Raw genomic sequence first — 15,208 nt, forward strand, 5'->3', positions numbered from 1 at the left:
GAGTAGGAGGAAGTCCTTCTATGGACAAGTTGAGAGAGAATAAAGAGGAAAAAATAAAATCAAATAAAAAAAACAAAATTAAAGGAAATAAGGGGTTAATTATTTGGGAGGAGAGTGTTTAAGAGGAGAGAAAAACAAATCAAAACTGGTGCCAGGCTGGAACCCAGCAGTTGGTTGCCAGCACAGCGGCCTGAGAGGTTGTTGGTGGAAGTGCTTAGTGCCATGTTTGGATTGCTTAAAAAAATCACCCTCCCTCTCGTTTATTCTGCCTGCTTTTCTCCCAGCCCTACAAGAAGGAGAAATTAGTCTGCCAAAGACAAGCTGGCAGAATATATTTACAGCAATGCCATGGGATGCAAACAGGGTATATCCTGCCCAGTGATACATGTATGTGCACATGTATGTGCACCTGTGAGCACTGCAGATCACCTGTGCTTGGGCAGCTGTGAGCTAGATTGGACCTGCTAGGCATGCTGTGGGTTTAGTGGCTTTCCACTCAAAGGAGATGCCAACGCAGTGGCAAGCATGGTGTGATTTTACATATGATGTAAGGATGTGGGAGGGGTGAGTACGGAGGAGGAATCAGGGGTGGAAGGTTGTAGTGCTTGGCTGGAAAAATTTACAGGACTACAAAGGAGAGAGTGATGAAAAGGGATGGCAAAACGAGGGGGAAGCAGGCTGTGAACTGGCTGCTGTGGAGGTGGGAAGAGATTTATGTTTGCCAAGTGGGTTTGGTTGGGAGTGGGCTGGGAGGGTGTGGGGTGCTGCAGGCAGGGCTGAGGGTGCTGCAAGGAGGCTGATGGCCCCTGTGGCAAGGCGACGGAGCTTTTATTTTATTCCTTTTTTTCCTCCTCCCTCCGCTGGGTGCTGGGAGGAGAAGGCAAGACAAAAAGCTGAACTGGTGCCAAGAGGGAGTTGCAGCGACTCGCAATCGGCACCCTGCGCCGCACTAATATTTTGAAGCTGGGCTGCGCTGGAGAGCAGGGGAACGTGCCGGGAATGAGAATGGCTGTGGCCACGGAGCCTCCAGCCAGGCTCGGGGATGTTCTGCCTGTTAAACGTGACCCTTTTCTCCCGCATCCACCTCTAAAAAGCAAGAAGGGGTTCTGGGAAAGAGCGAGGACCCTCACTGGGAACTTGTGGTATAGAAAGAGCAGAAGATGGACAGCAGTTGTCACCCCTGGGCTAGTGCAGTGTGGCAGGCGCCTAGCATAAATGCTCTCTGCCTTTAGCCAGTTTTTAGCCCGTATTTGGCTGTTACAACGCTAACTGGAAGAGATTATAAGCAGAGAAGGGTTGAATGTGTTAGTCCCCTCCTGCCGTCTCCGTGCTGGGGGAGGATTTTTGGTTTTAAAAACGTTTTTCCTAGGGAGGAAGAGAAGACTTCATTCCCTGAGAGTTTTCTGATTGTTTTCTAGTTGCCACTCTTTATCTTCCTCCTCACTATCCCCCTCCTCCTCTTCCTCTCTCCGTACCCATAAGGCTGCTCCCGTGGCTTTGTATCTTCATGCAAGGTTACTTGTAGGACACGCAAACGGCTGCAAGGTGCAGCGTCGCCTGTGTCGCTGTCCCCCCAGGTTCTCATTTGCTGGCGGATATGGCAACTTGCAGGCAGCTCAGCTGAGCTGTGCTCCTGGTTACTGTGCAGTTGGTGCTTTGGTTGGAAATGCCGTTTCCTGATAAGCCTGTCCAAACACAAGCAAGCAAAAACTGTACGTGGATGAAAGTTTGACAGCTATTAATAAAGTAATATTGCAAGAAACAAGTTGGAGTTTTGCTGTAATTTGATTTTCCCACCACCTTACACATGCTTCTTTATCATTCCGATATTTGGATATAAAATTTTATTTTGATTTTACTGTAGCTGGATAACAGAGAAAAACTCTTCACATGGGCTTGAAAATAGGTCTAGGTCCCAGTTTAAGAGCAGTTTTAACACTCTCACAGTCGGTAGGCCAAGTTTAAGGAGACCTTTCTAAAACAGAGGAACTCACTCATGAATTTGCTGCACTTCAGAGGTTTGTGGATTGCTGCATTGTCAGTTTGGCCCAGCTTGTAGTACTAGGCCTGGGATGAGCACTGTGACCTTTCTCTCTCACCTGAAACTAATGCCCTAGTAAATATCCAAACCACTGAAAATGTCACCTTTGGTTTCACATAGACTTGGGTTCGGAGCACCTTATTGCACCCAAACAAGGTGAGAAGTAGTGGGGAATTCAGGGAGCCTTAATGGTGTGATAGTGTCTACTCTCCTCACACTTTTCTCCTCTTTGATGGTTCTTCCTCTGCAGAGTATTGAAAGCTCAGTCCCAAATTAAAGCTGCTAGGAGATAAACTTATTTCTGAGGTGATGTTCACAGATTTTGTATGGGGTAAAATGTCTTCAGTGACCGAACCCTTGCTTTTCTTCAGCTTTCATCTCTGTCTTGAACCATGTAGCTGATGTATGGACTTGTGCAGAGGAGATGCTTTCATCTTGCTCTTCTTGTTAATTTTTTCCCTTTTTTGTGAGTGAGGAGTATGTAATGTTTGGGCCAGGAAAACTTGGGGAGGATAAAGAAACCATGGCAAATATCAACAAGAAGTCTGGCAAAGTAACTTGGAGTAATCAGTATATTATTCTAACTTCCACTTGATCCTACCTATTTTTCATGAATAAAGTACACACATAGGAATATGTGTATATGCACACATGCACTTTCTGTTTGCATTTTGGTCCTCTTTAGACATAACAGGATGAGTTGTGTATTTGAGCTGCGGTCCTTACCAAGGACACATACCATGCAGACCTTGCCTTGCTTCCCAGAAGTCTTTGCTGATACTTTTGGCTGCAACTGCACCTCTTTGTCTGAGCACGACCTCCTCTTTTTATCCTGAGATCACTGACCATGGGATTCCAACTTACAAGAGCAGATGCCAAGAGTGAGGATTAAAGCCCACATCAAAGTGAGCAAAAAAGACTCTGGATACTGTCCTAACCCACCATACACATGTACACAGCATGGCTCACACTTTAACATATGAAGCCGTCTTGAGTTTGCTACTGATTTAATGCCTCAGATACCAAATAAAAATTCCCAACAAATTTAGAGTGGATCCCAAAGATACAGACAAACAAATGTAAATCAGTAGCATCCACTTACACGAAGTACCCATGTGGTGTTTGTTATTCAGGAACATAAACTGAGGACAGCAAATAAAGGCCTCCTTCTAAATCTTGATGCTTCTAAATGCACATGTCTTTCATTTCTTTGCTACCTTGAAAATACTCTGGAGAAAGGGATGTTATGTACTTGATCCCATTCTTCTTGTGACAAAAATGTTACTCTTATACTTTCCAAGCACCCAAGTAAGCTTTCTGGGCAGCTTGATCATACTTCTCAGGCATTACAAAGCATTAGCAAGCTTGCTGAATGTCTTTATTTACTCTATACTGAAAAAGTGTCCTTGAATGTGTTCCTCTGAAATGTGATGTCATGTTTCAAGTTATTTCCTTCAAATCCTTCACTATTTTAAGACTTTATGAGAAATGTCTGCTTGCAGTTATTATGAGACAGCTTGTGTTTCGGAGGGCTAGTCTTACAAGTTTATCTTCTATGCCTTCTATTCACACTTTCTCCAGTTCTGTTTTTTTTGATTGTTTGTTTGTTTGTTGTTTTGTTTTGGTTTTTTTTGTTCTGGTTTGGTTTGTTTGCTTGTTTTGGTGTTATTTTTTTCTTAACCAGTAATCTCACATTTTTGTAATCTAAATGTTCTAATGCTCTGCAGTTGCGGTCCAGTTGCTGAGTTAATCTCAGACTCCTGGAGTGGCAGATGGCTGATTTGCTCTTGATTCTAGTTACAGAGAATTGTATAGGTTGCCACTTAAAGAGATGCTTTGGGCAATATCAGTGAAAAGAAGAGCAAAGAAAATACTCTCTGATCTGGATCACCACAGATGAAAATGTAAAATGTTTAGCCTTTGTGTGAAGTCCTAGAGAGGTGGACAAAGAGGGGAGAGGAGATGGGAGGGTGTGATGGTTTGGGAGTTACCAGCCTCGACACACTTTGGAAAATCACCCAGACTAGACTCAGCCAGCTCTGGAAATTGAATGAAGTTTATGTTTACAGCTTGGAAAAATATACAAGCAGATGTTTACAGTATATATACAGAAATATGCAGGGTAAAAGGTAATACAGAAACACAACAGCCCTTCCAGAAACCTGAGTCCCCAGGAGGGGCTTTCAGCTGCCCTTCCACCTTCTCCCACCCCTCTACCTTACCCCAGACATTGCCTTGTGCCCAAGGAAGAATGGAGGGTCGGACAGGGGGGTTAGGAAGCAAGTGGATTAATCAGAGAGACGGAAGGTGAGGTTAGAGAGATGCAGCCCAGAGCCCAGACAGAGACCAACTCCTTTATCTATGTTTATACTCTTGTTCTTGTACATCTCAGCAAGACTATGAGTTAAGTAGACATCACCATTGTTTCACAGCCTGTAATCTAGTTCTTCTCACCAAAACTAGCTACCTTCAAACTAGCACAGAGGGGAAGAAAAAAGAGAAAGATCTCATCTTTGTACCAGAAGTGCAGAAGAATAATGCTGAGAGAGTTTGTTACAGTCATGATGTTGAATCATGAGCATTTAGCCTTTATTTCAAATGGTTTTGCAATGTGGTAATCTTTGGTTTCAGCACTCTGCTTTAACTCTTAAACAAAGTGTGTGGGTTGGCATTCTGTGACACCCTCCTGCTCTTCCCAAGCTCTTCTGATGTGAGTTATCTTAGGAATCCATTTCTCTAATTCCTGTCATCACAATTCGTTGCATGCTCCATGACTGCCTGGGAAGGCTGTGATGGCTTACTAGGGCTATTTGGGAGGATAAACCTATGAATCCATGTTATTTAAGTACCTTCCAAAGTTGAGTGGAGCCAATGGTGAACACCAGCAGTGCTCAGAGAGCCCTGTCTGATAGATGGTCATGGGCATGCAGAAAGGTGCAAGGAAATGGAGAAAGGCAGAGCAAAACTTTGGATGCTAATGACCATTTTCTGTACGGTCATTCCCACAATCAAGGTTTTCTCTTTTCTCTTTGCTCTGATGAACTACACAGAGTCAGATGAAGAATTTGGGAAGAGAGTGTGGGTTCCCCATGCAGAGTCCAGTGACGAAAACTGTGAACAAGGTAAGAAAAAGGAATTGTGAAGGTTTTTGTTTCTTCCTTTCCCCATTCCAAACCCATTATTGCACTGTTAGACATGAAATTTAGTATGTGCATGGTGCAGAAAGTGATATTCCAAGCCCTATCTGAAAGAGTCTGAAATTATGCTAAATAGAACTTATTTTTAATGTATGCCATTATGATGGTTTGGGGTTTAGAACAGTTTGCATTGTATCCAAATGATCTATGTGTGAATAATTTTTACCAACCTCCTGACACCAGAACCTAATTAGGAAGTAAGAGCCTTTAATAGGCCATTTACGTAGTGAGCTTCCATATGTCTCTTTGCGCAATTTATTTGCTTCACTGTGTTGAGATACAATAAGAATAAAACTCCTAGAACTGCCTTTGACTGTAAGGATCTTCTCTTCATCTCTTTTGCGTTTATTAGCAAGATAGTATCTATTTCCCTATGTTCAGAAAGAAAAAGCTGCTATGCTGCCACTGTTATTCCAGATTTCCCAAGTTTCTCACTTTCTGAGTTTTCAATGGAAATAAAATGAGAAATACCAAGACAGCGTGAAGCCTAAGAAAAATGTGATGCTGTCAGAGAAAGCATAAAGGTTAGGGTAAGATAATCTCAAAGGTATGCTATCTACCATATCTACCTCAAAACCCTGATGAAAAGCAAATTATGTGGTATTTCAGTCAATGTATAGATGAAATTTGAAGAGCTCTTTGTAGAATCTGGTTAGCTTTCTTTCTACAAGGATGTGAATAAAGGGGAAAGGTACTATGCTGCCTGAGTTTTGTCTTAGATTTGAGTATTTAGCTCGGTCTGATCTCTGCAACTATCTGTTCATGTTATGTTGCAGGATGTGGTCTTTAAGTACTGTTTCAGATGTCTTTCACTTCCAGACACCTCTTACAGGCACGAATCCTTTCTATGTTTTCCACAATCCTAGAATCAGAGAAAAAGAGTACAATGAAGAGCCATTTTCTTCTGGGATGAACTTTAGATTTCCAATGTTTTGGTTGTTTCCCCTCCCAGATCAGGGCCTTATTTGATTTCCCAGGAAAAGACAATTCCACTTGCAATGATTTTGCTTATGATAATTCCCTTGTATGTTCCCTTACAGGAACTTGTCATTGCCTTCCAGAAGGAAGGTTAGTTCTGGTCCCCTTACAGTGATAATTATAATCAGACTTGTCAGCCTTCACACAGTTTATGCTTATCACTTGCATTTAGGAGGATTTTTCCTGAAGCCTATTACCAGTGCTACTTCTTATGGAAAAACAGTCATGATTTTTACTGTTAATCTTTGATGGCTCTCAGGTTTGAATGCATAGAGAGCAGCAAAAAGATTGCCAGTTGCAGTTAAAGAAAGTGTCTGTTGATCCTCGTGCAGAGCTCTGCATCTGTAGAGCCAGAGAGCACACAGGTAGTGTGGGAAATACTGAGGGGTTTAATTCTGTTGCAGCAACTCTTCAGGTGTGCAGGAGACACAAACCAGTGCTTTTCCCAGTGCAAATGCTTACAGGAAATAGCTCTTCAGACCTGCCAGATGAAGGCTTCAGGTGACAAGTAGGTGCCTCAGTAGTACCCTCTCTCCCTGCTGTTTGGGGCTGCACTGATTTTGCCCATACTGAACCACTTGAACACAAGACAGCCATAAATGTGGTTGCAGCCAGAGATGAAGGCAGCATTTGGCATGCAGTGATGGGAACAGTGCAGAACTGATGAATTCAGCAGCACACTGCAGTACGGTGAAATTTTATTCATCCCAAGATGTTTGAAAATTGTGCACTCTTAAGTGTTTTTTACTTTTTGCTAACTAAAAGAAAAAAAAATGTTTTTTGATAACTTAAAGGGAAAAAAAAGAAGTAATTTTATTTTCTCCAAATAAGTGATGTGTCTTTTAGACTCCCTTATGTTATCACTATGCTTTTCATAAGACATTCAGAGATTTGGGGGTCCTTTAATTTTCGTAGAATTAAAAGGTAGTCAGCACTTTAGCACTTTATAACTTCTATAACAAAGGAAATAGTAAGAGAGTGAGAACTCTTTATTCTTCAAAGTTATATATTTACAATGTACAGGCCTTTATTTTATTTAAATTCAGTGGGAACTAGAGATTTATTTATCAGTTGTCACTCCCTAGAGGAAGATAAATTCCATCTAGCAAAGACTTCATCTATTATACAAACAGATTTGAAGGCTTTGCTATTGCATTCCCCCTGCCTGTTGCATTGAGCAAAAATGCCTTTGTCTGAACAGTAATAGAGTGATACTTAGCAGTAGTGTCTTATGACCTTTTGAGCAGCTGAGATCTCAAGCCATATTAGTGGACAGATTATGATGTGATGGAAAGAGGGCCAGGAATAGCCTTTTCATCATTAGATCCTTCCTGTGAATATCCTTCTTTGATGTATTCAGTTGGTTAATCACTAAGGCCAGGACAATCATTTGAAAACAGAGAAATGAAATACTGGTACAGGCAATTCAGATGTGCTCAGGTTTGCTAGCTACAGCTGGATATTGCAGCTTACAATTTCTCCCTAATATTCTACTACCTTCATGTTTCTCTGAAGGCCATAAGTGCCCTTGCAAAATTTGCTATCACGAATAACCCCATTTTGACAAAAGATTTACACAAAATGGACCCTGAGTCTTTGTACCACAGGGGAACTGCACTACCTGATTCAAAAGTTCAAAGGTACATACATGTTAAATATGGATATCTTGACTTTGAAGGAAAATATTTGCATGGCAATATCTCTGTCATTTTGGGGATAATAACAGTAATGCTTAAACTTATTTCAGTCTCTTTTAGGAAAAAACATGGATGTTTTAAAAAATGTGCATCCTTGGTAGTGTTTCTCTTTTTAAGGAGTCAGACAGGAACAAGGGCAGCTGTTATATACCTGTATGAGAATACTCCCTAAACTTTTGGGTTACTCTTCCAGGTTTAAAGTAACCTTCTTTTTATCGTAATGGCCAATACAAATCTTCAGCCTTGATAATCTGACATAAAGGAATTCTCATTCATTGCCAGTGCGCACACTGGAAAAAGTTGTGTCAAAGTTTGATCTGATTGCTGTGGGCACTTTTGGAAGGAGGAAAATGAACCTGTGCTTATGAAGTCTGTGAAAGTGCATTTAGGTCTACCTGAACATGAGCACATGTCCAGGCATCACTTTCTGGTTGTGGGGTACATAGTGCAGTCCTGAACTGTGTGGTTAGCATGGGGATATCCAAGTTGTGCATGTTTTACTTCCTGTCAAAGCCAAAGGGGATGCATATTTTCCCAGTGGGAAAAAGGAGAATCACAGGATAGCAGAATGTTAGGAGTTGGAAGGGACTTCAGAGGTCATCGAGTCCAATTGCCCTGCCAAAGAAGGATCACATAAGGCAGGCTGCCAAGGTGGAGACTTTTAGGTCTTCAGAAAAGGAGACTCCACTCTGGGCAGCCTGTAACAGTGCTCTGTCACCTTCATACTAATGAAATATCTCCTCCTGTTGAGGTGGAATCTCCTGTGTTCTAGCTTGTACCTGTTATTCCTTGTCCTATCACTGGTCACCATTGAAAAGAGCCTGGCATCTTTACCTTGACACCCAGGTGGGATCTCACCAGAGCAGAGTAGAGGGGGAGAATCACCTCCCTTGCCCTGCTGGCCACACTTCTCCTGATGCAGCCCAGGATCTGGTTGGACCTCCGAGCTGCAATTGCACACTGCTGGCTCATGGTGAGCTTCTCATCCACCAGCACTCCCAAGTCCCTCTCCTGAGGGCTGCTCTCCATCCAGTCACTGCCCAGCCTCTATTTGTGCTTAGAATTGCCTCGACCCAGATGCAGTTTTATATTATCAGCATACTTGCTGAGGGTCCACTCAGTTCCCTCATCCAGGTCATTGATAATGATACTGGGCAAAACTGGACCCAAAAGGACTGGCAGTATATGATTCCTAAACAGCTTCCAGTGTAGTAGGGATGCTGATGCACCATGTTTGCAGAAAAACAGCTGCTGTAACCCAATGCAAAGTCTGAAAATGAGAAAGTTGTGAAGGTAATGCACAGCAAGACACTGTCTTCTCTTATCACTCCCAGCCTCTTCACTTAAGTACTTGCTAACCTTCCCACTCCTTCTACCTTTTGCACTAGATCATAGGATCATAAGACACTAGATTCTGCTGGAATTAAGTAATCCACCCTCCTCCTGACATTATAGCTTCCTGAACCAAGGAGCTGCTGTGAAACATTGAGGCTGTGAGCCTACATGGTGCTTTTAGATGCATCTGACAGGACTGCAGACATGTCCAGATAGGAGCTGGAAGGAAGCACCTGCTGGCTGACACAAGTTTTCACCATCTTTTCTTTGGAAAAGAAGACACTGTAAAGGGTAGATAACAGGCTTGGAAAAGTGTCTTTGCCAAAGTACAGCCAACTTGCTTTGATAAGGCACATCTTTTCAGCCTTCATCTGCAAACCATGTGTCAGTTGCTGCACAGGTTGTGCCCTTGGAAGAATATTGCAGGCATCATGAGCAGAACTATCAAAGTGATGGGTTCCTATGAAGAGTAAGAGCTTCTGGTGGCAGTTTCGAAACCTATCCTGTGATAGATGCATGGTGAAGAGGACATAGATAGAAAAAGTTTCCTCTGCTTCTTTTTGCCACCGTGTCATACCTAGGACCTTTTGGGTTATAGGAAGGCGCCTGGATTTGTGCAACCTGATACCAAGATCTTGGTTTAAGACTGCTTATCCTGCTGTGCCTTCTGTCAGATGGTCCCTGCTGTGATACAGCCAATTCTTCTCAAATCAAACCTTATTTCCTTTACTTCTGGCATCTCAGTGCAGAAGTTCTTATGGGGTATCTTATGGTCTTCCAGTTTTCCGTGATTAGAGGATATCACAAACACCTGTGATGGGGTATATTTTATTTTGGGGGGTATGCAATTTCAAGTTGCAAATGTTGAAGGTGGAGTATCAGGCCTATGACAGTGATATGTGAATGGGAAAAAGAGGATGGTGATGTTTACGAAGACAAGCTGTCCATGTATAATATCTTTGTCATGTTAAACATAATATCTGGTTTCTTGCAATTATGCCTAGACTACAGGCAGCAATAATTTCCAGTTTCTGACTGAGTAAGAGTGATTTAATGAACCAGCAAAAAGTTATTGTTATAACCAAATTTAGAGCCACGTAATTCCCTTTTCTTGACAAGAAAGAGATGATCTGGGGTAGGAAAACAAGAAGGATGTATGTTATACCAGTGCATCTCTCTTAAGCAAATTAAGAAATGTCTGGCAATGTTCATGGGAGTGTGGTTGTGAATACTCAGACTCCTAGGCCAGTTCTTGGCACACTTAACGGTCCATGACAACTAGCAAGCTCCTAAATTATTCCTAAACATGGATCAAGAATCATCCCTGTAAGCTCTTTGTGTTTAGCTGCTGCATTAGGTAAGTTAAGACATGGTGGCAAGCAGAGATACAAACTATTCTGTGCCAGCTGGCCTTGATGCCTGGGGGATATTTCTGGGCACATTTAATTTACTAATACCTGAAAAGACTCAGGCTCTCCATGGTAAACTGGGCTCCATCATTCTAAACTCCATTTATCAGCAGTGGGAGAGGTGAGCCTCTATCAGAGGCTGATTCAGTCTCCCTTGTTCCTAAGCTCTCCAAATCATAGACAGTTGCTAAGGCAGCTTAGATGGGTTCAACATGCTGATAGCACTGAAAAGGCTGTATTATTCCAGAAAAAAAAAAAAAAAAAAAACACAACAACTTTGTATTGTACAGCTGCATTTCCTGCATGTTTACTAGTCACCTCCTCTGCCTCTCCAAGCTCATATGAAAAGAGTATTAAGCCACCGAGGTGTTCTCTCCTGAAACAGTGAGGGTCACCTCTTACTTTTCTTTGTAGAAAGTATTTATTTCTCTCTAACAATAGGGAGCTTCCTTTTTCAATGGTTTTCAGCCATGAGATTGGTGTTGTATATAATTTCCTTTTAACATTTTTTTGTGGTTGATAGTTAAATGTGTCCATAGGACACAACTGCAGTGTTATAATAAATTAGCTCATGGAAGGATACAGCATTATATATTTCAAATGTAAGCAAACCCTTTGTTTGATAAAGAAAGTTCTATTATGGGTAGATATACGTATCTACTTTTTTTTTTTTCACACTGAATGAAAAATCTAGGTGAAAAAAAATAACTCTTGAAGCATAATGTTTCGTTATAATTTCTTTTATTTAAATTTGTTTGTGTACAAGGTGATCTGGTGTAATACATGTTTAAACGTATAAACCAGAACATTTTCTCTTCAAGAATGCCTTAACTGTTCAGCCAAAGTGGGCATGAAATTATTGACTGAATTTGGCACATATTTGGAAACATGACCTTAATCTGCAGATTTCAGTGAAGAAGGTACTTTCCCCAGACATTTCAGTATGTCAGATAAGTGAATTATATTTTTGACAAGTTAATGATGTTCCATATTAGACAAAGGAAGCATTATCCTGGTTGTGTCACTGAAACTCAGTGCCCTGTGTTGCTTGTTAACTACTGTACATTTATTGTTTCAGTGTCCCAGTTTGCTATCAAGTATCAGTGCACTGCTACATACCAAATAATCAATAGTTCTGTCAGTTGAGTATGCCCTGGAAATACCATATTACTGTTAATATTGATCCACACAGCAGAAATCAAGGCATCAAACTTTGCAGGCATTACTTGCTAGCACTCTGGCTATTACTTGCAGAGCATAGGGCTTGAAAATCATTACAGTGTGCAGTCCCTCAGGGATCATTGTTTTATCTGCACATTCTCCTTCCTTGTATAATAATGAGTGTGAGCATCAACACAAGACTATCAGGCCACACACAACCTACAGATATGGTGCATGTAGTTTCATTTCATCCTTCTGTGGTTTCAGGGTGCAGTAGACCGGCTACAAAGAGCTGTGGTAAAATCAAAGTGCATCAGTTCTGGTATCTGCCTCTAAGAGTACATCTCAGCAGCCTAAGCAGCCAAACTAATCAAGGTGCTGATGCCCTCTTCTTGGGAAGAGTGAGACAGGCTACAAATGCATAACTTGAGACTACAAGCAGCCTTCTCTAAGTACAATAAGCATTGTTGTTAGTGAGGGTTTGTGTGGTTTGCTTGCAGAGGTGACTTCAGACTCAGGCTATTGGTTGGGAAAAAGAGTCCTGCAGTATCGAGGTGTGCTAGAAGTGTCGATAGCATCTGTTCTTTGCTATCTGAACTCTTCCAGGCTGCCAGGTTTCCTTGGGAGGAAGAAAATGTGATGCTCTCTGTTCTTGCATGTGTGTTCACACCTCCTTTGTGAGCTTGGCAGTCTTTACTGTATCTGTAATGTCTTTGCAATGAAGCTGTGAATGAAAGTTTGCCAGATTGATTTTGTAATTTTCAGTCTTCCCAGAAACAGCCTGGAATTTATTTCATTAACTAAGATACAAGCATGATTCTCTAAAAGCTCTTTTATAGTTTTACTAGTCTAGATAAATTAAATCAGTAATTTATTGATATGCCACCAAAATTAGTTGACATAATACTCTTCCTATTAGAATACTGTAGTTCTGGTCTCTTGTATTTGAGCAGCAGCTGCAATATAGGATGCTCCCGTTTCAAGTGGTTCTACTTCAGTATTAGGAGTGATGAGGAGAAATTACCCTGTGTTTATAGAGTGTAACATTAGTGAGGATGTAAGAAGGTTTAGGTAACTGGTAGAAGGGAATGGATCTACCAGGTCAATATGATTAGAAAGAGGCTCAGGACGATGAGGAAAATGTAAAAGGAGGAGCCTCAGTTGGGTGGAAGAGGCTCTGATAATCTAAGGGAGAAAAACATCTTCATTCACACCTGCCTTAGGAAGAGAAAATGATGAGAAATGGTATCCTCTGCACTGTCTGCCTTCTGTCTCTCATTCAGTGTTATCAAGACCTGCTCTGCCCACACATTATCAAAGTAACAACTAGCCTTTAAACAGCTATGAATGGAGTAGGCTGGTAGTAGCAAAGAGCCCCTTTCACAAAGCCTACTGAAATCTCAAGGAAGATGCCCAGTGGCTCCTTCTTTAAGGTTGGTTTTGTCATAGGAGGCTTTCTTACTGTATGGTAGAAGGAAGAGCAGCACCTCAGCCTGTGTAGCTCCTGACATCAAGCCATCTGAACCTTGAGTGACTCACTCTGCTAACAGGGTCTGATATATTTCCCACAGCATATGGAGGACCGTAGTGGTCAGGGTCCTCCCTCAGTGGGAGACAAATATGCTGCAGGGTATCTACGTCAGGATTGTTTCTGATATTAGCAGTTTAGTTCTGTCTTCCATGTGCCCTTTGTCCCTTTTTTCCCAAGGATAAGATTTATCAACTGTGTGCTTCATCCGAGAGCTTCAACTTATCTACTGCATGGAAGGCCATTTAACAACTCAGAGGTGAAGCACAAGACAATGTTTTGGAAAGTCTATGTGAGGAAAGAGAGATACATATTTTCTCTTACAAGGAGGACTCAAAGTCAGGTTTGACATGCTCAGAGCTCTCTGAGATGCAGGGGGAAATGCAATGCAAGTCTCTGTGTTTACTGACATATCCTAAGACTAACTTAATTTCAAAGATTTCAGAGGAAGGAAACAAAAAATCAGAGACTCAGCCAGCAGCAAGTATGACTTATAGCTCAGAGTTGCTACTTTGTTAAGAACATGAATTTAGAGATGAAGTTGCCATTAGTTGTGGCTGTGTGCTGTCACCAAATGGAAGCTATGCCATGATTTCAAGTTCTTCAAAACACCTCTCCCTCTAGCACAATCACCTCTTTTCTGTACAGCCTCAGCAGCTTACTTCAACTGCTTAAAATGAAACACAAACAATGTCATGTTTGTTTGTTTCTATTGGGTGCCGAGTGAATGGCCGTTTCTGTTGCAGTATCACAGTATCATCAAGGTTGGAAGAGACCTCATAGATCATCAACTGTCCTTACCTCTTCTTTTAGATGAAATGCTCCAAAGTGCCTCTCTAATTGTCTTGGATCAAAATAAAATTAAATTAAAATCAGTAAGAGAATCAAGAGGCCAAAATACCAAAGTGGTGTGTCCAATGCGAGCAGCTTGCTGTTTTCAGAATGTTTCTGTCAGCCATCTGCTTGTCTGAATTTGAGGATGTGATGCTTTTAGAAGTCAGAAAAAAAAAAAAAAAAAACAAACAAAACAACACAAGTTTGACCACAATCTTCAGATATTTTACTTGATAGCAAAAATTCTCTTTTTTTTGTGTGTGTGTGTCTATTTTCACACAACCTCAAGAATGTCCTGTTGTGCAATCATGCTATCAGCAGGTGTTTGTGGTGCTGAAATACCATTATGTGAAATTCTAATTTAAAAAAAAAATCTTTTCAAAGCCTCAGTTTTTAATTCCCCTTTTTATGAATGAGCAATGTAATAGAGTGTGTTATTAAAACTCAAAAGCCACTAATTTATTTACATAGTTTAATGATTTGCCCTATTTCCTAGCAGTATACTTTTTTTTTTGTTTGTTTGTTTTTTTTTTTTTTTTTTTTTTGTGCTACTCCTCTTTCAGTGCTGTTCTCAGCCTTGTCCTGTGTAACAAAGAAACTGATCCTTTTATGGATGGTGTTAACCGAGACACCAGTGACTGAATCACATTTAAGAGCTAAATTCCCCTTTTATTCTCAAAGGTAGTCAGGATCAAAGCACCAAGAGGCCAAAACTGAAGAGAGAAACTTGAACTCGTGGTGTGTCCTTCCTGTGAACAAATAAAGACATTATAGTTTCCTTGCTGCCAATGTTACCCCTTTAATCAGCAGCAGGTCCTCACTTAAAAAGATGATACTGTGAAAATGCATAAAAATCTCTCTCGTGGTTGGAGCATTGTGAAGCAAATACATTATTGTTCTTGGCCTAAAGCCTGTATGACATGAAAAGGTGAAAAGGGGAGTCTAGAGGTTGGCAGAGGCATGCAGGAAGCAGTGGGAAAAGGCTTCAGGGTGCCTATCTACACACTCAGCTGTCACCAGCTATTACT

The 15,208-nt window shown here is 41.3% G+C and overlaps 1 protein-coding gene across 3 annotated transcripts in view; it reads left to right on the forward strand.

Moving 5' to 3' along the window:
* Positions 1–15,208, forward strand: part of SETBP1 (SET binding protein 1) — a 321,545-nt gene that overhangs the window by 145,659 nt on the left and 160,678 nt on the right. For 2 of the 3 annotated variants that reach the window (XM_064140223.1, XM_064140224.1), the window contains exon 4: positions 5,092–5,163. The exons of the other annotated variant lie outside the window; for it this stretch is intronic. In XM_064140223.1, the coding sequence (XP_063996293.1) occupies positions 5,092–5,163 (72 nt within the window). The remainder of the gene's footprint in view (positions 1–5,091; positions 5,164–15,208) is intronic. 3 annotated transcript variants of the gene reach the window in all.

This window comes from Pogoniulus pusillus, chromosome Z (genome assembly GCF_015220805.1).
Source record: "Pogoniulus pusillus isolate bPogPus1 chromosome Z, bPogPus1.pri, whole genome shotgun sequence".
Taxonomy (NCBI): domain Eukaryota; kingdom Metazoa; phylum Chordata; class Aves; order Piciformes; family Lybiidae; genus Pogoniulus; species Pogoniulus pusillus.